Below are 19,928 nucleotides of genomic sequence, written 5' to 3' on the forward strand. Positions count from 1 at the left end.
AATTTTTCATGAATAAATCACACCCTTTCTCTATTCAACCTATGAACACCCCTTTGAATGGTACCCTTATGTATGTAAAACTGTGTAAAAAAGGTATTTAAAAACCCCCTTATGTTGAACCCATGTGCTACGCTTACATATTTATGAGCACTTGACCCCTCCCTTTGCCCCCCCGTCCCCCTGAAGATTATGTAAGCATTCATGATTGCAAAAGGTGGGTATTTGGCTGAAAAAGAACTTGCATGATTGCATTGTGTTTAGAAAAAGTTCAAAGTCTCCATTGGCATGAAGTGCTGGGTTCAAAATATGTTGGCTATTGACGACGGCATAAAAAAGTGCACACGCACATGAGCACAAAGATCCAAAAAAAAGAAGAAAAAGTTCAAAGTCTTTAATTCTAGTTTACATTAACCTATTTTCTCTTCAAGTGGCTTTTACTCACTTCTTTTACAAAAAGTCTCTTTTACTAACCTATTTTCTCTTCAAGTGGCTTTTACTCACTTCTTTTACAAAAAGTCTCTTTTACGGGTGTGTAGTTAAGCCCCACAACTATCAATCACTATTTTTTCTTTAAAACAGAGCAACCCACCACTAGGGCCTTGCCTATGGCTATGGCAGGTCAAAAAACAAAAACCGAAAATGAAAACACTGGCCACAAGTGCGGATAGAGAGAGAAGCCAATAGAGAAAGACACATAGACAGAGAGAAGTTTAGAAGAAGAGAGAGAACAAGTTACCAAGTCCACAAAATGGTTGGAAGGAAAAATAAAAATGTTGGAAGTGATAGTCTAAATTGATTTTACACTTTTTGAGCTCTACGCTACACTAACTTTACACTTTCTAGTGATTTGATGGCAACAATATGTACCCGTTCAAAGCTGCTTTAATTCTTCTCCTTCTTCTTCTTCTTCTATTCTAACTTCTCTTTCTCTGTCTCTCATATTCGTGGCCATTGGGATAGTCTCCTGCAGCTTTACTCTTCTTCTTCTCTCTCCCTCGTCTGCTCTCCTGGCACAAGCAAAAAATAATTGTATTCACAGCGTATGCCTTGCAAGAGATAGTCTTGTGGCTGCCAGCAAAATCCTTGCGTGCAGAATTTATTAGCTTCTAGAGAAAGGCCCAACTCAGCAAAATCTCTGCATCAACTCATGCATCTGCAGCAGGGCTCGAAAAATTGTCCACAGGTTGATTGCGGCCACTGCTGCGACACCAGTATTCTGAGATGCTTTTGGAATCTTCTGAGATGTTGGAGGAGGGGATACTGCATAAAAGAGCTCCAAATTTTCCTATAAGGGTCATAGACGTGGAGGACACTGTGGGCAGCAGACATGGAAGCGTTGTGTTTAGCAAGCCAACAAGCTGGGAGTTCCATACAATATCCCATACTTGGAGCAAGGGTGTGCAGTCATGGTCCAACATCATCGCAAGTAAGATGCAGGAGCAGCGTACTAGCACCGGGGAAGTTAGCTACGATGATCTGTTCCAGAGGGAGGACTTCAGCTGGCATGAATGTTACCGTCCTTTCATGGAGTTCTTGAGGCTGCTGAGGGCAGATGGAGTGACTCATGTGTGGCTAGATGCTTTGTGCATTAACCAAGGGAGCGAGACAGGAGAGAAAAGCCAAGAGCTGCAGAACATGGGGAGCTACTATGCCAGGAGCCTGGGTTGCTATGTGTGCGCGCATGGTTTCGGCGAAGGTTGTGAAACATGGAAAGAACAGGGAAATGAGCTTGTTATGCCGCGCTGGTTCAACAGGGTGTGGACATTTCAAGAGATGCTCCTTCCCAAAACAGTCACGTTTATCCTGGACATCCACCCAGTCATCAGACGGACCATAAACTGGAGCATTTCCAAGCAGGCAGCGCAAGGAGTTAATGGCCCTTGCAAATGCGCAATGGGTATGCGCCCCTTCCCGCAACCTCGCTATCTCGATAGTAATGAAGAGGAAGAAGATGATGAAGAAGAAGATGGGTCGATTTGCACTGGTGCAGATGATGATCGACACAAGGAGGTCACGCAAAGAGGCGTAGAGATAATCTGTGGGGGCGTGCCCTGCTCCCAGTGCGGTGGAGCTGCTTTGATTAGAAGAGCAGAAGACCGGCGACTGCTGCTGCAGACTTCGCCAGCTGCTGCCGATCTCTATTTCATTGACAGACAGTGCATTGTTCGCCTAATGATCATGGCTAAAGAGCAGCTGGAGAGAACTGTATGGAAGAATTGTGATGAGAATGCTGAGTGGAAGCTGTTAAGATTGGAGACGGTGATGCAGCAGAGGGAATATGCAGAGGAAGAGGCGATCAGTTTGCCGGATGGCGGAGAGCATCATTGGGATCCCATTCAGGTGGCAGTGGAGGTATCAAAGAGGGATTGCACGCACGATGAAGATAGAATTCTTTCCGTTCTGGGATTGCTAGGAGTGGAAGGAGCAGTGCAGCTGAGGGCAGGGAGATCGTTGGATGCGCAGCTGCTTCACCTGGCGCAACAGCTCACGCGCGTTAACCCCACAGCTCTAGTGAAGCTGTGTGTAGCTCAATTCGCAGGGCATGCAACGCCAGGAATGTCATGGGCTCCATCTCTGGGCGTGCAGGGGGGGTTGCGACCCACGGGTGAGGAGGCACACACGGCAACATGGCAAGAACTCCATAGTGACAAGCACATTGAAGCAAGGCGGGTGCAGGTGGAGGAAGCAACAGAATCAGGACTATTGCAGCTAGGGCGAGTGATGAGGCACTTTGTGAGGAAGGTGCAAGTGAAGAATGTACTTGACAATGGCTCTCTTCTTCTCAGAGAAGCCCGGGTGTTGCGGGACTGTAGCTTCGTTCGGGTGGATCAAAACCTGTTCAACCTTCAACTCAAAAGCCACCAGACAAAGTACCCATTCCAAGCTTTCTTCTCCCCCTCCTCTTGTTTACTGCACCACAGAGTCTTTGTAGCCGGGGACACTACCCTTGCAAATCAAAGCATGGTGAGGCTCCAAGGCACACAACTCAATGGCCGGCTTAATTCTTTCCAGGTATGCTTGGTGTTACTCGGAGAGCTGCATTTACGCCATGATGAGCTGCATTTACCCCATGATGAGAAGCACGAGGTGATGATGGTGTGTGTAGGAAACAAGTCCCACTCACTGCACAAAATTGGCGTTGCTTGGCTCCCCGGTCTAGAGGAGGTATTTTCCATGAGCGCTCCACCGTGCATGTGTACTATAGGTGGGTTTGTGGACTACATGGATAGATTCGTATTCAATTTGGACAACCCTCACTAGATCATTCAGTATGCATTTTGGAAGAGTCCGAATATTGATTATTAATCACATCTCTACATAAACAAGGAATCAATTGCCAATTCAAAATTTTTTGTGCTTACATGTTTCTTTTTTGGTCTCCCTGAGTAAGGACTAAGCATTTGGGGGTTGCACGAAATCTTAGATGAAAAATCATCACAAAAAAAGGTGTATTGATGGAGCCTAAGATTTGATCGTGCAAATATCTGTCTCTCTATTTTTGGCATGTCGAAGGAAGGGCTTAGTGTTTGGGTTCTTTTCTTACCTTGGACAAAAGAATGATTGCTTTTGAGGGTGGTTTGAATGCATGGTGTGTTTTTCAAAGGTGTAGGTGTAGAGGTAATGAGAATGGTTATTGGCCTTTCATATGTAAAATGTAGGTGTTATTTGCCTAGTTTTGCTTGGGCTAGCGTGGGAAAGGGCTTTGCTCTTTATTTTTTTATTTTTTATCTTAGGCTTGGGTAAAGGGCAATGGCGTTATTTGAGGTGATCATGACAATGTTAGCTCCAAAAAATCATTACCTTTGGGTGAATAGTAGGAGTTATTTCAGGTAATTATTCTAGAATGTGATATTGTATAATGCAATAAATGCTTACCTTTTCACAATATGCAACTTGCACATTGTATGTTTGTTTTAGTATGTGCTTTATCAATGTGAGAACACGTCTCATTTTGATTTGGTAGCTCTTGTGGAGGCGACCTTAGGATTTCTACTCTTGCTACCTGCGCTCCAAGAGACCTCATCAGCACCATATCTCAACAAGAGTACACAGTGTGCATGCTTGCACACACACACTCACTCACTCACACACACTTTCTATATATTCTGTTGCTGCAGAGACAATAGCTTTCCTATTAGTGTAACATCATGCCTTCTTTCTCTCTCTAAAGGTCCCATGCTACCTCCTCTACTTCTTCCAAGAGGTTGTACCTTTCAAGATTCTCTTCTTCTTCCTAGCTCTTTACAGGTGTGGGACAAATTAGAGGCTTTGCAGGTTGGCAGGAGTTTAGTGTAGACGTCTTGTTGTTGTAGTGGTTTAGGGGGCTAAGAGGGGAAGCTTATTATAACTTAATGCATGTATTACCATGAGATTTTATTGCCCACTTTGAGAAGGTTTGCAGAAATCCTCTTCCACACCCCTTGCTTTGAATTTTGGGTTTTTTCCAAGTTCCCATAAAAAGTAGATGGAAAGGGGAATGTTCTTTGCTTCACTACAACAGAATGAGGGTGTAGCAGTAAAAATAGCAACGTTTTATTACTAAAAAAGGTAGGTAGATGTTGGGCTATTTTTGCTGCTAGAAACATTGCTATTTTAGCTGCAACAACAGGTTCGTTGCTCTGTAGCAAAAATAGCAGCGACATTTTGTTGTTCCGCAACATCGAAATTATGCTACCGGGCAGTGATATTTCACTCCTTAGCAGTGAAAGCTCTGCACAACAAAGAAAGAGCTAGGGTAGATTGGGGAGTCTGCACAGGACTCCCCAGTCTGTCCCATCTCTTTTTTTTAAATACTGGATGCTTATCAAAGAAAGGGAAATGGTGCAAGTAATGGCCACCCAATCTATCATCATTCAATTTCAGTTTTATGACACAACACAAACATAAGAAACACACAGATTGTGGAGAATGCAATTGAGTCCAAAATTTATTATATTTCACGAAGTGTTGGGCCTTTGGCCATAAATACATAAAATGGTTACAATAAAGAGGTATCTCACTGGAATCCTCATCGGACTTTAAGTGATTATCATCATCGTCTTCCTTGTCCTCTTCACTTGCTTCTATTGCTTCATGCTCATAATCAGGATCCTCCTCTTCATCTTCCCCTTCATCCTACATACATGCCATCAAGCGCAAGGAATGCAAGGCATTAAAATATAATTAGACGTAGAAAAGAGAATGGTTTAGGCTCACTTACCTCATCTTCTTAAGTCTCCAAAATGGAATCATCCAAGTGTACGCCTTGCGTACGCATCCATGCCCACATTTGCGGACGGGGAGCTCTGTACCCATAGTCGTACTCCTCCTTTGTTGGGTCATGTCCAACAACCTTGTTCTACAAAAATAATTAAGAAAATATACAATTAGTTAAAGAAAACAATATAGTACAAAAAAAAAGGAAGAGGAGAAGAAATGATTACTTACGAAACCAGCAATAAAGGATGATTTTTTGTCGGAGCCGAAGTGTGAAGCCCCTCGCTTCTGTAGAGTCAAACAGTGTATGGTAGGGTGCGTGGATAGAATGGTGGAATGGGTCTCCTGGGGACTGGCTCATAACATGTAGATGAAGAGCCTCCCTACTGGGGAGACGCATCGAGAGACCTAGTGCTGCTTTTGCCAAAGCAATTGCAGCCTACTCCTCCCTTGCTACTAGCACATCTACTACCCCCACATAGACTCTCTACTACGTTGTCATCGTGGTGAAGATAGACGTGAGGGAGAGAGGTGGGTGTAGTCGAGGAAGGTGGTGTGGGGTCATCAACCATATTGCGATGGGCTTGTACCACTCAGTCCCGTGCTTATGAAAGGCGCGATCTTCCTGATTAGCCAAGTGGGGTAGATTTTTCCCATGGCGTGGATTGACCCAATTGTAAGCTCGCCTGCATATAAGATTAAAAAATAAGACTCATAGAATGCATAAAAGGTTAACTTTGTGTATGTGAAAAGGTTTGATGGAACCATATCTGTGTCTGAGTAGACTGAGACCAAAGCTTGCTACCCATATCATTCGTTATAATAGATAGTAGATTTGCCACATCTAGGTCTTGTGAGGAGTCGATCGACATTGCTGTTACATACATGCATGAGGAAACAAAATATGATTGCTCCAACAAAAGCCATGCTTAAAGCTTAGACAAAAAAGCTCTATGCATAAGGCCCATTGCATAGCCTATGCATAAGGCCTATTGCATAAAGCCTATGCATAGCCTATGCATAAGGCCTGTTGCATACACCTATTGACCTAACCCTAATCCCCGGCACCCAAGGGTGCAAAAGCACAAAGAGAATAAGCATAAACAAAGAATGGAAAAAGAGGGCTTACCTCTTTTAGCCGAATTCGTATGAGCCACCCATGGCCTAAATCCTTGGTAATTGTTAGCTTGAATAGACCTTCAAAAGATTATCATAAAAAATCATAAAAATTTATCATTTTAACATATTATGCAATAGGCCTATGCATAAGGCCTATTACATAGCCTATGCACAAGGCCTATGCATAACCTATGCATAAGTCCTATGCATAGCCTATGTATAAGGCCTATGCATCACCTATACACAAGGCCTATGCATAGCCTATGCATAAGACTTATGCATAAGGCCTATGTATCACCTTTGCATAAGGCCTATGCATAGCCTATGCATAAGGCCTATTGCATAGCCTATGTATAAGGCTATTGACCTAACCCTAATCCTCGTACCCAAGGGTGCAAAAATACAAAGACAATAAGCGTAAACAAAGAATGAAAAAAGAGGGCTTACCTCTTCCAGTCAAATCCGTATGAGCCACCCGTGGCCTAAACCCTTGGTGGTTGTTCGCTTGAATAGACCTAAAAAAGATTATCATAAAAAATCATAAAATTAGTTCATTTTAACATATTATGCAATAGGCCTTATGCATAAGGTCTATTGTATAAGGCCTATGCATAAGGCCTATTGCATAGCCTATGCATAAGACCTATTGCATAAGGCCTTTTACATAAGCCTATTGACCTAACGCTAAGGCTATGCATAAACCTATTGCATAGAGATTATGCATAAGCCCTATTGCATAAGGCTTATGCATAGAGCTTATGCATAAGGTTATTGCATTAGCCTTATGTAAAAGGCTATGCATAAACCTATTGCATAGGGCTTATGCACAAGCCCTATTACATAAGCCCTATGCATAAGGCTATGCATAAACCTATTACATAGAGCTTATGCATAAGCTCTATTGCGTAACCCCTATGCATAAGGCTATGCATAAACTTATTGCATATGGCTTATGCATAAGCCCTATGCATAGGCTATGCATAAACCTATTGCATAAGGGCTATGCATAAGGCATATTGACCTATTGCATAAGGGTTATGCATTAGGCTATTGCAAGAGGCCTATTGACCTAACCCTAATCCCTGGCACCCAAGGGTGCAAAAATACAAAGATAAGAAGCATAAGTCAAATGAAGAAAGAGGGCTTACCGTATGAGAGGCTATGCCCAAACCCTTGTTCACTTGAATAAACCTACAAAAAAGAAACATAATAAATAAAAATGTTACTCCTCGTTAACACATTAGCAAGCAAGGCAAACAAGAGCAAAAAGAGGTGAGTATCCTAAACCCTACTCTTAATGCATAAGTGAATGAAAAAATTAGTTTATGTTAAGCCTAAACCCTAGCTCTATGCATAGAATGCTTAATAGAAAGCTTTGATGGAGAGCTCTCCATCAAATCTCTCTATTAGAGCTCTATGCATTAGGCTAGGGTTAGGGAAATGGAGAGGAAAGAGAGGGGAAGGGAGAAAGGGGAAGGAAAAAGAGAGGAAGGGAAAGAAAAGCTCACATTGAGATATGAACAAGCTTTCCATGAAACCTTGGAATAAGGCAAAGATTGAAGCTTTCCATTAAAGCTTGGAGAAAGCAAGAAAGAGGGCTTACCTTGGAGAGGGAGAGTTGATTGATGCAAAAGTCTTAAGAGAAGAGGTGTGGTGCGAGGAATAGTCGGGCTGCAAATGTAGCCTATGCATAGGGGAAGTAGGTAGCTATTGACACCCGTCGGCGGCATTTAAGGTAGGAGTGTCAGTTCCCAAGTCGCTGCTCAGCAGTAAAATTTCGCTACTGGGCAACAAAACCCTGGGTAATTTTCTGTTTACAGTTCTAGATATTGTTGTGTGTTTTGTATGAACCCTAAATCAATTTTGGCCAGGTTAAAGATGTCTGACAGTGATCACCAAGGTCCGGAAGTTGGTTCCGAGGCATGGTTGCGAGAAAAACTTTGTTGTGTGTGTGATCGATGCAAGGGCTAGTATATAGGACAACATCGTATAACTATTGAGCATGTCCGAATATATGTTCTTCATGAGGCAGTGGTACGACCAAGTACGGATGATGACATGGAGGAGAACCATAGGAGAGTGCTAGGTAACATGCCACACCATTTAGTGACATTGGGTAGAGTGCGAAACGTAGCAAGGCTTCATATGGAAAGCATGGTTGAGACTCATCTTCCCTAACCAATGAATGAGGTGCTTCCACCATTGCCACATGAGGAGGAAGAGAATCTCATCATGGATGACATGGTGAATGACTTCTTTGGATGGAACGTCATAGATGATAGTGAGTAATAGTGATTGAAGGGCGTACGCAGGCCGGGCAGGCAGTGCACGAATAATATTTATTTTGATATAATTACTATGAATGGCGATCACGAGAGAGCAGCAGCAGCACAAGTCAACAACAGTAGTGGATTATAAGCTAATCAATGTCGCTTCAGCCAAACCACGTCTCTCCTGCGCTGCATGCTCTGTAGGCGGCAGGCTGCGCTACCCCCCGAACCCCTGCACATCTCCCCAAACCCTAAACGCTCGCACCCTCAAAACCTTACCCATGATGAAGACAACAAATCAGAAACATCATTAAAATGCTTAACCCTAGATAGCTGCCGCTCTTCTGCCACCTTTCATCACAATAATCATAATAATAGCAGCTTAGGCTTTAGCCCCGCCTCCACCTCCTCATGGGTGTGTGCGGAACCATGGCTGGAAAAGGAGCCAAGGGCCTTCTCATGGGCAAAGGCCCTGCAGGCAGCAGACGACCGCAAAGACAAGAAGAAGCCATCGCTGACTGCAGATTCTCTCTCGCTCTCTCTCTCTCTCTCTCTCTCTCGCAGGAAGTTTCTGGAGAGGAGGCGCATCAAGTATGAAAATTCTAACTCCATAGGAATTTTCTTTGGTGAAACAACACATATGGATTTATTAAAAGATGGGATAGATTCATGATCTTGACATTTTTTCGCTTCTCAAAAGTTTTCAACTATCTTTTTTTTTGCTCGAAACATGGCTCCATGGGTTCTAATGGATTTTTTTAAAATTACATATAATTTTTTATATGTATGTGACACGTATTTTTAAAATTCAATATCCAACAACTCTCTGGAATTTCATAGAGCAAAAATAGCAACGTAATTTCATTGTTATTTTCACTGTACAACAGTGAAATTATAATATAGCAGTGAAATGTTGCTGCTACAGGTGCTACCTAACAATGGAATTTTGCTGCTATAAGCGCTGAGGAGTAGCAAAATTTCGCTATTGAGAGCAGCGATATTTTGTTGTGGAGTAGAAAAATTTCGTTGCTAAAAGAGTTCCTTAGCAGAAATTTCACTCTGGTATTTCGCTGTGGGGCAGTAAATGGAATCCCCGACATCTCGACAAAATAAATGCTGCTATGTCCCTGATGTGTTGTAGTGCTTTCAATAATACCAATACCACACTCGCACTAGCCCAATAGAAGCAGATCAACAATGCATGGCTAGCTATGACAATATGGATGTAGATGATAAGAGGATAAGCTCTCATATCCAAGATATCAAGAATAAGAGAATCCTCAACTCTTTTTATGAGTGGTAACAGTAAATAAGAGCATGCAACTCACGGGCTAATTTACACATGCTTTAGATGAGTAGTGCTAATGTTGTAGGTCTCGGTACACTTGAAACACTATTGCGGACAAAATAGGTAATATTTCTTGAAAACAAGAAACTTTTGGTATCTTTCAAAGATTCCATCAAAAAGCTTCAGTTTTTACCTCTTTTTAAAAAGTGGTCTACGCATGCATATACAACACTGCCAAAAAATGATAATATTCTAGGCACTTTACACATTTCTTAAAAACATTGACATGAAAAAAATGACTTCGTTTTGCTTACTTTTTGAGATTATAATTGAAAATCTAACAATAAGTTTTCAAAAGGCATGCCAAAATAGAGACAATGTTTATGATTTCCATCTTCAATCCAGAAAAAAATGGATACAACTATAAAAAGAAGCTATTTTCTAAACATAAAGATTATGGCATAATTATGGTTCCTCATAATCATTGCTATCTATACCAACACCATCACTAGTTCATGTGTCTTTCCCTGAGAAGGTAGATGAGGCATCTTCTTCTTCACTATCCTACAAATATTTTTTTTTCTTATATGTGTACACTTGAAGCTTAGACTCCTTAGGTCATCTGCCATGTTAGCATGATTGAGGATGTGCTACAGAGTGCAACTTTAAAAAACTATTTATATAAATATATTACAAAAGCGTTATCTTGATATAATTATTATCTTTATTATAAAACCCTATTTTGGCTCTTGATGAGAGTAGTATTAAAATCCATTTTAAAGCTCTTGAGTATCACAATTTCTTAATTGATAATATATACTTTTTTTAAAAGAGTTTGTTACGCATAGAGGAATTTTAAAATATCATTAAAAGTTGTCTAATTTTGAAAAATAATTACACACATTTTTAAGATGTGTCCTTGATGTGACAAAAAGAGGTTAAAATGGTAGTTTTAGTTATTAAATGAGTTTAGAAAGCATGAAAAAGCTCACTTTAAGAAACAAGAGTTTATACTTGCCAAAATACTTTTTTTGTAAAATATTAGGTAGAGACTTGGATTCGAATCATGTTGGTTACTACACATGGTAAGGATATTTTAGCTACAACATTTGCAACCAACTTAATGTAAAGTAAGAACTTCTCAGCTAAGAGTTGATGTTTTTCATCAACTTGATACAAAACATCAACTTTTATATATATAAAAAGTTGATATTTTGCATTGAGTAGATATAAAACATCAACTTTATATGCAAAACACTAACTTTCTATGTCAAAGATTAACTTTTTTTACAAAACTTGATGTTTTCCATCAACGTTATGCAAAACATCAACTTTCCCACAAAACTTGATGTTTTGTATCAACTTTGATGCAAAACCTTAAGTTTTGTGAAAAAGTTGATGTTTTGCCATAACTCGATGTAAAACATAAACTTTTCCATAAAATTTGATGTTTTGCATAATATTTTGATACAAAACATGAAGTTTTGTGAAAAAGTTGATGTTTTGCAACTCGATGAAAAACATCAACTATTAGGCTAAAAGTTGATCCTCTACATCGAGTTGATGTAAAACATCAACTTTTCCACACAGCTTGATGTTTTGCATCAGAGTTGATGCAAAACATCAACTCTACCACAAAACTTGATATTATGCATCAAGTTTGAGATGCTCTGGAGAAGAAAGTTGGAGGATCGGAGGTCGATTTTCACAAACGGCTTGTTTTATAGTGATTCCGTCCATGCTAGCAATCTCAGACAACACTATTCCACACATTTTAAGTACTAATACAACTATGTTTCGATGCGATATGTGGACGTCACACATCGATTTCTCCATAAGCAAATTGCTCTGTGACATCTACGTATCGCAGTGAAACATAGTTGTGTTGGTACTCAAAATTTGTGGAATAAGTTGTATGAGTATGCCACCGCAGACGAAATTGCTAAAATAGGCCATTTATGAAAACCGACCTCCGATCCTCTAACTTTCTTCTCTGGAGCATCTAAATTTTGATGCAAAACATCGAGTTTTGTGGTAGAGTTGATGTTTTTCATCAACTTTGATACAAAACATTACTTCTTAGTCTATAAATTGATGTTTTGCATCAACTTTGATGTAAAACATCAACTTTTAGGGGGCTATTTTTCTTAACTTTGAAATATTTTTACATTTTTTTAAAGAATTATTTTTTATTTTATCACCAATAAATTTGTAAAAACTCATTCCAAACAGTAGATAGTAGCCAATAAAATCTCCAAAAAAATTAAAAATTCCTATAAATCATAGAATGAAAGAAACTATATGCCTTGGATAAGGTGATATAGGTAGAACATAGGTTTAGGGCTAAGGACCTGAAAAGCACACATGGTCACAACCTTTGACTATAAATTTAAGAGGAGGCCATTAAAAAAAATCATGTCTATGTATCCATGTAACCTTTGTATCATTAATAATATCGCTACATAGTAAATGTCAAAAATTCTTGACAATAGAAGAGCTAGATGAGATAATCCATGATGATGACCTGTAATCCATCAGTTTTGATCTAGATGTACAAAGCTCCATTGATTTGGAAAACCATGAGTCGATTGATTCGCCAATCCTATTTTTTGTTCTACAATTCAATTTCAAAGTTGAAGAACTATAAGCAAATGCACGTGGTGGGTCCATCTATGTCGAGGAGAGGGGTACATGTGAGCCTGGACTTTGCCATGCTTATGTGTAGTAGTATGCTCTCCAACATAGGGGACCTTGAATCTACCATCATCGTGAAAGCTCCAAGATCCTCTCTACCTTCCCATCACCCTTATCTATATTGCATAACAAGAATTTCCTTCATGAAAAAAATGCCTATGTGGGTTGAAATTTACACCCATAGGCTATATGATGTCTGTCTCTAAAATTGTCGTGCTAAAAAAATATTTCAATTGTCTACTCTTTTAACATGCTTAGGTTTACTCAGAGAGCCTCCATAGTTACCGTCTTCTACATATATATAAGAATGGAAGTCTGCCTTTGCACACCTATAAGTTGACCTCTTTTTAAAACTCTTAGCATTGTTTGTATATCATGCCCACTATTTGCTTATAAATAATATAGCAAATAATTATGTCATGCAAACTATCAAGGTAAGTATATACTAAAGGCTTTGCTATTTAGGTCAAGAAATAGACTCAAGGATGTTTGTAGGATTTTCATAAATTATGGAGCTTATATTGTTATGTATTTTAATATTTTTTGAGTGCTTGTCAATAATGTGCATATTTATGCATTGTGGTAGAATTTGTCCCAAGAAAGTCCATTAAAAAAGGTGTCTTACATTCATGAAATTTATAAAATAATTCTTTATTTGAAAAAGATTGATATTTCTTTAAGTTTTTTAGACTCATATGCCATTTTGTAAGTCAAGTTTATTTTTATGTCACAAACAATAGCAGTTTATAAATCTACGAAGGTCACACGTGTTCTCAATCTTGAAGAAATAGCAAAATTCATGTAATTTTTAAATTTATACATGGAATTGTAGATGTGTTTTCAAAAAACTATTATTTTAAGCCATTTTGGAGATTTCACGCATTTTGGGAGGAAATCTTTCTGGGTAACCCTTGTCAGTTACCTATTTTGCTCGCAATTGTGTTTTAAATTGCTTGTACACAGCTCTTAGATGGGCACCTTGGTTGTTCCACTATAAACTCTAGTTGTGCCCTCCTCATGTGCCCACTTATGATAATGTCTTGTCTGCACTTTCATCTATGAATGGGTGTCCACTTGGATTTCGTTACATTTGCCAAAGGAATTGTGAGGTGTACTTGCCTACCATGAAAGGGTACATGTTTAAGTGGGTATAGTTATTTTGATGAGCTTGGGCAATTGTTTTGGTAGAATAAATTGGCTTAGTATTTTTGGGTTAGAAATGAATAAAGTAAGGTGATATATAACCTTAGAAAGTGGCTACACAATGATCAAGAGCATGTATGTTGGTTATGTCAAAGGGACACACTTTATGTACGTTGCAAGGTGGCATGCCACTACATCACCTTTACATCACTGTAGCTTCAAATGACTTGAACCTCACAAAAATCTTGCCATATAGCTCTTCCATGAATGTAGCTCTCGAGTACCATGGCAAGGTTGTGCAGAACAATAACAAGTTTTTGCGGCTCTTGCTTATAAGCTTCCCTTCATTTTATAGTGTACTATGCTCTGCATGATGGATCATAGTGAGTGGGGTTCAAAGCTTTAGCATTGTTTAAATCCTTGATAGCCAATTTTCATTACTCAATTTTCTCTTTCATCTTGGAAAATTCTCTTTTATGTAGGTGTCTCTTGTATAATACAACTGTTATGAAGATTACAGGTAGAAATAATGTATCAATACAAGTTTCTTGCAATGGGGCATGCCATTTACATCTAAGTAGAGAAAAATACTTGCTTTATTACAACATACATACAAACTGCAACATATCATCGTAGAAAGAAAACACATCTCCTTTGTGAAGTGCTCACATAGGGACATGGGTTGAAAGTGCAGATAGAGCATGGTTGTGTCCACACTACTTGTGTTGTGTCCACACATGGCTAACCCTAGCTAGTGTCCACACACTATGACCTGCTGGACGCAGTCATTTATGTCTCACACATGTTACTATCTAACATGCCAGTACACATAGTGCAACTGGCACAAGCTGACATCGAGCTTGAATCTCAACAGCCCCTCTCAAGCTCATGATGTACTGCCATAGATGAAGATGTAGATGAGCTTGGGCTATCAAAGCTCTCAACACTCCCCCTCAAGCTCATCCCATGTAATCCCAACATAGTACGGAAGTAATCAAACTTCTCCCTGCTAAGTGGCTTTGTAAAGATATTGGCCACCTGCTGCTCTTCAGTCTTCACATACTGCAAATCCACTGTACCATCCAACACTTTCTCTTTGACTACAAAATGATAGTGGACCTCTATATGTTTGGTCCGTGCATGAAAAACTAGATTCTTAGCCAACTGTATGCTGCTCATGTTGTCACAATGAATGACAACCTTGCCATCAATAGGCTCACCCAAATCAGCCAACAAGAGACTCTTTAACCATACTCATTTACATGTAACAATGGCTGCACCCCTGTATTCAGCCTCTATACTAGATAAAGCAACAATAGGTTGCTTCTTACTCCTCCAACTCACCAATGCACTTTCAAATATAAAGGCATAACCACTAGTAGACCTCCTGTCATACAAGCTACCTGCCCAATCTACATCTGTGTAGCCGTGTACATCCAAGCTTTTACCATGCTCATAAAGAAGACCATAATGTGCAGTGGTCTTTACATAGCGCATAATGTGTCTCACTGCAGCCAAATGAGGCTTTCTGGGGTTGTGCATAAATTGGCCTACTAGCCCCATAGAATAAGAGGGAGAGGAGACACACACACAAGAGCAAACCCTAATGTATTGATCAAACCCTAACCATAGAGAGAATCCATGTCCCTTCTCACACAATGCATTAAGCCATAATCCATAATCTACAACACACTACTTGTGTTGTGTCCACACACGACTAACCCTAGCTAATGTCCACACACTATGACCTGCTGGACGCGGTCATTTATGTCTCACACATGTTACTATCTAACATGCCAGCACATAGTGCAACTGGTACAAGCTGACATCGAGCTTGAAACTCAACATCGCCCTCCCCTCCATGTGGCTTTTTTTTTTGAGTTCTACTTGGCGTCGAACCCCCCTCCATGTGGCATGGCCACCTCTGCACACTGCACTGCGTCGCCTCCCTCTGTTTGTTTTGTAGGCCACCCCTCCATGCATAGCTGAGAGACGCCTCCTCCTTCAATCTCTCCTCTATCATCTTGTAGGTTGTAAGGCCGCCACCACTCCGTGTACAGCCGCCTCCCTTAAATCGCTTCTCTTTCATCTCGCAGGTTGTAGGGCCATGCAGAGCCGCCTCCTTTTATCTCGCGGGTTGTAGGGTCATACAGAGCCACCTCCTTCAATGTGGGCAGTTAAATTTGAATTTGAGCAGGCTTTCCTTTTCGAGGAACCTTTCCTTCATCATTCCTATTGCACTTTGTTTATATTCATCCAGAGAATTGTGTGTCGTGTCCAGTTGGTGAGCCATCCATCTCTCTCTCTCTCTCTCTCTCTGTCTCATTCTCTCTCTTCGTGTGACTATTCTCATGATGGTTTGTTTGGTTTATTTGTTGTGCAGGTTTGCAAATGTGCTTCCTTATCGGCCTCCCCTCCTTGGTCTGCTTTCGGTTGCCCTTGCCTCCCTTTTGCGATTTGCTTCTAGTGGGCCTTGCCTCCCCTCCTCGGTTTGCTTCGAGTTGGCCCTCTTATAGCTTGGTGCTAATTGCTCTAGCCTAGATCCTCTCTCTCTCTCTCTCTCTCTCTCTCTCTCTCTCTCTCTCATTCTCACTCACTCTCTCTTTTTGTTTTTGCAAGTTGTTTGCTTTTTGCCAAATGTGTTGCTTTCTTTGAGGTAGGTCCGTCTCTTTTATGTTCCTTTCTCTAAAGAAACAAAGCATTACAAATTAACAGAGAAACAGAAGCAAATTCTAATGAGCATTATCAACAATAGCATGTACATGTGATTCTTAAGGGACAATTAGTAACCGCACTTGCTAGGCACATTCGTATAAATTTGACAAATGTGTTTCTTTTTAATTAAAAATAGAAAATATTAAGAGCAATTAAAAAGACCTTGAAAATCAATGGCCAAACGCCCATCTTCTTTTTGCGCAATGTGGGGTCACTTCTATTTCTTCCCGTGCAAGGTGGTTGCATGGTGTTCTTTCTTTCTCTTTTATTGTTGCGCAAGGTAACGACACCTGCACGACTTGGGTGACTACCCCTGTATGCTAACACTATAGTTTGTCCCCTTGCATGCTAGCATGTTAATTTGGTGACTGCCTATATCGGCCTCCCCTCCTCGGACTTGAAGTTGAGTATCGATCTTCGATGGAGTTAGAGGTGTATTCTGCACATATATTGTATGGTTTTGTTTGAATAGAAGATAGGGATATGATTATAGTGTGCAAAAGAAGCCATGTATAATTCCAAGAAGTGAATGAGTCATTAGAGTATCATTATGCGTGCGCGCGCGCGCGCGTGTGTGTGTGTGTGTGTGAGAGAGAGAGAGAGAGAGAGAGAGAGAGAGAGAGAGAGAGAGAGAGAGAGAGAGAGAGAGAGAATACCTTAGGTTATGAAATTTATTCTATATATTATTGAGATAAATGTGTGTGAGAGAGAGAGAGAGAGAGAGAGAGAGAGAGAGAGAGAGAGAGAGAGAGAGAGAGAGAGAATACCTTATGAAATTTATTCTGTATATTATTGAGATAAATGATTAAAAATTAAATAAACTCATTTAGCATGCACAAATGTGAAAATACATGATGTATAAAATGTAAGTGGACAAACTATTTATGCCTTGATAAAATATTATAGAGAAATTGATTTGCATACTTAATAACATCAAACATTTTATCTAACTTTTCAACATGTTGACCTTAGTAAGATTGATTAGGCACATATACTACCAAAAATTATTTTTTGTAAATACATCAATATTTCAGTTTTTGTAATAATTAATGTTTTTATTATCCATTCAATTTGCATCTTTATGACCTAAAAATAATATTACCCATTCAATTTATGTCTTTATGACCTAATTTTTAATTATGAAAACATTTTTCTTGAGTGGGTGTCAAAAGTCTTCTTTTTGAAGGTGAAAGAGCATGTGGTTGCGTACCTATACTTTTCACTGGAGAAAGGATGATTGTGCCATCATCCAAGAGCATGTAATGATTTATTGATTATTGAGTTATACGATAGATATGTGAATCTGTTTTTCTCTCAACATGGCATGTTGGTCCACTACTTTGGTTCCATTTAGCCTTATTGGTCTCCTTCATGTGGAGTTGGAATGCCTTTGCAATTTGAGATGCCTTTGATTTCTCCTTCAATAAGCTTCTACTCAATGTGTATCAGAAAAACCAATCAAACATTTCAATGAGGTAATTTGTGCATATCACCCCTCCACCATGATGAGTGTTCTTGAAATAGATTCCCTTTTTCCTATAATGTGACTTCTCCGTCCCTTGGGTGCTCCATATATCGAGGGAACCATACTTTTCCAAGTGATATGCTGGAAACAAGCATTTGCATGAGTGATTATAAATACATACAGATTGTAGCAACTTGATAATAAAAAAAAAGTATCATGTTATGGGTGATTGATGTTTCCCCCCAACTATCAATGATGAGTTGAGTAAACTCGATGACTGTTGTCTTGAATATGCTTTGTTGTTCAATGTTGGTAGTACTCAATAGCATGATCGACACCATCTTCTCAAAACAAGCCCAAACCTTTGCCTGCTTATTACGAAGACTTGCATCCTTGTCACAATCAATAGTACACTTGCATAACTCTTTCCACAACTCCCATCTTGCTTTGGAGTTTTTCCTTGACATGTACAAAAAATGCCTAGCCTTTGCTCCACTCATTGATACTTGTTGCGCCACAATGTGATTATCTCCATACATCTTTGTATCACTACAAGACAATGCTTCCATACACGCGTTCGATACACGCGATAAGTTACAGGTGCGTGTATGGTCGCGCATGTATATGAGTAAAATCGGGCGCGTGTATATGGGCATTTAAATTCGCGTGTATATGGGCATTTAAATTCGCGTGTATACTGAGTTCATAAACGCGTGTAACAGAGCGTGTATATACACGTAAACACTATGTTTTAGACGTAGATATACACGCTTTATTACACGCGATAGCAGAGAAAAACTCCATAGCAAAGAGCAAATATTATTTAAGAAAAACTCCATACCTTAAAAAAAAAAACCATCTTCTTTAAACCATCTCATAGTACATTACAATATATATCATTACACAATCCCACTACATGCATTTACAACAATATATATTCAAAAACAAATCATGAGATGATAATTAAAAGACAACATATACAATAGAATTGTCATCAATTTAGAACGATACAATGATGGATTGGTTAGGATTCGATCTCATCTTCAATAAGATCCATCCTTGCCAAACGATCAACATCAATATCCATTTGATCAATTTGTAAGGCTATGATTAAATTTATTCCACTATCGATATTTTGTCCATTGATAATGGTACCGATGCCCTGATCATCCTCATCAACATCACCATCATCATCAATGGTAGGGTCATCCTCATGATCATGAGAAATGCCACGCTCATCCTCATTATCTTGATCATATCTTATTTCTTGATCATCGATCACAATATCTTCATTGGCGTGTTCAACATCATCTTTATTGCGGCTTGCTACATCCTCCATATGCTCCATATCAGTGAATGTATTGTACATCACTTTGGAACGTGGTGCAACAGGGATGACGTACTTGCAACATTGGCAGATAGATAACCTACTCAAATACACATACTGCAATTAATTAGCGTATCAAAAGTCAAGGGGTACGTGAGCTTAGATATATATGTACATGAAACACATTAGTAAAAAAACGCATACCTGCTCACATTGTTGTGGCAATACGAGCCTATCTTTCTTTGTTTGCCAAAAATTTGCAGCATCAATAGTTACATAGCCACTTGCATGGCATTTTATCGTTGCCACCAAAGCATCACAAGTGCAAGGAGCTTGTAGGCGGGTGGAAGGAGCATACACACGGGTGCATACAAAAGCCAAAAAGGAGACTCACTTGTCAAGAGGTGAGTCAGTTGGTCCTGTCTCTTCCCTTCCTTTTCTTTATGCAAATGTCCCTTTTCTTTATGCAAATGTCCCTTTTCCTTATGCAAATGTCAAGAGGTGAGTCAGTTGGTCCTGTCTCTTCCCTTCCTTTTCTTTATGCAAGTGTCTCTTCCCTTCCTTTTCTTTATGCAAGTGTCTCTATCCTTTCTTCTCTTTCCTGCAAGTGTCCCTTTTCTTTATGTAAGTGTCCTTTTCTTTATGCGAAAGTGACGTTGGTCGATAGGCGGCCTTTTTTTGACACTTTTTTTCGTAGAGTCACGTGTATAA

General features: G+C 39.7%; 1 protein-coding gene across 1 annotated transcript; it reads left to right on the top strand.

The window, feature by feature from the left end:
* Window positions 1–897: 897 nt before the first annotated feature.
* Window positions 898–3,348, top strand: LOC147628073 (uncharacterized). Its single transcript, XM_086815041.1, has 2 exons — window positions 898–3,012; window positions 3,107–3,348. Exons 1-2 carry the CDS (start codon window positions 1,222–1,224, stop codon window positions 3,158–3,160), a joined length of 1,845 nt encoding a protein of 614 aa, XP_086671167.1. The 5' UTR covers window positions 898–1,221; the 3' UTR covers window positions 3,161–3,348.
* The last annotated feature ends 16,580 nt before the right edge of the window (window positions 3,349–19,928 follow it).

Source organism: Cibotium barometz, chromosome 20, assembly GCF_041138505.1.
Source record: "Cibotium barometz isolate CiBa-2024 chromosome 20, ASM4113850v1, whole genome shotgun sequence".
Classification (NCBI taxonomy): Eukaryota; Viridiplantae; Streptophyta; class Polypodiopsida; order Cyatheales; family Cibotiaceae; genus Cibotium; species Cibotium barometz.

What these genes read in the sequence shown, in the direction of transcription:
- LOC147628073 (XM_086815041.1), top strand. Translation starts at nt 1,222, where the DNA reads ATGCTTTTGGAATCTTCTGAGATGTTGGAGGAGGGGATACTGCATAAA. An exon ending in GCCGGCTTAATTCTTTCCAG is followed by an intron (nt 3,013 to 3,106) that starts GTATGCTTGGTG and finishes TGGTGTGTGTAG; the next exon opens with GAAACAAGTCCCACTCACTG.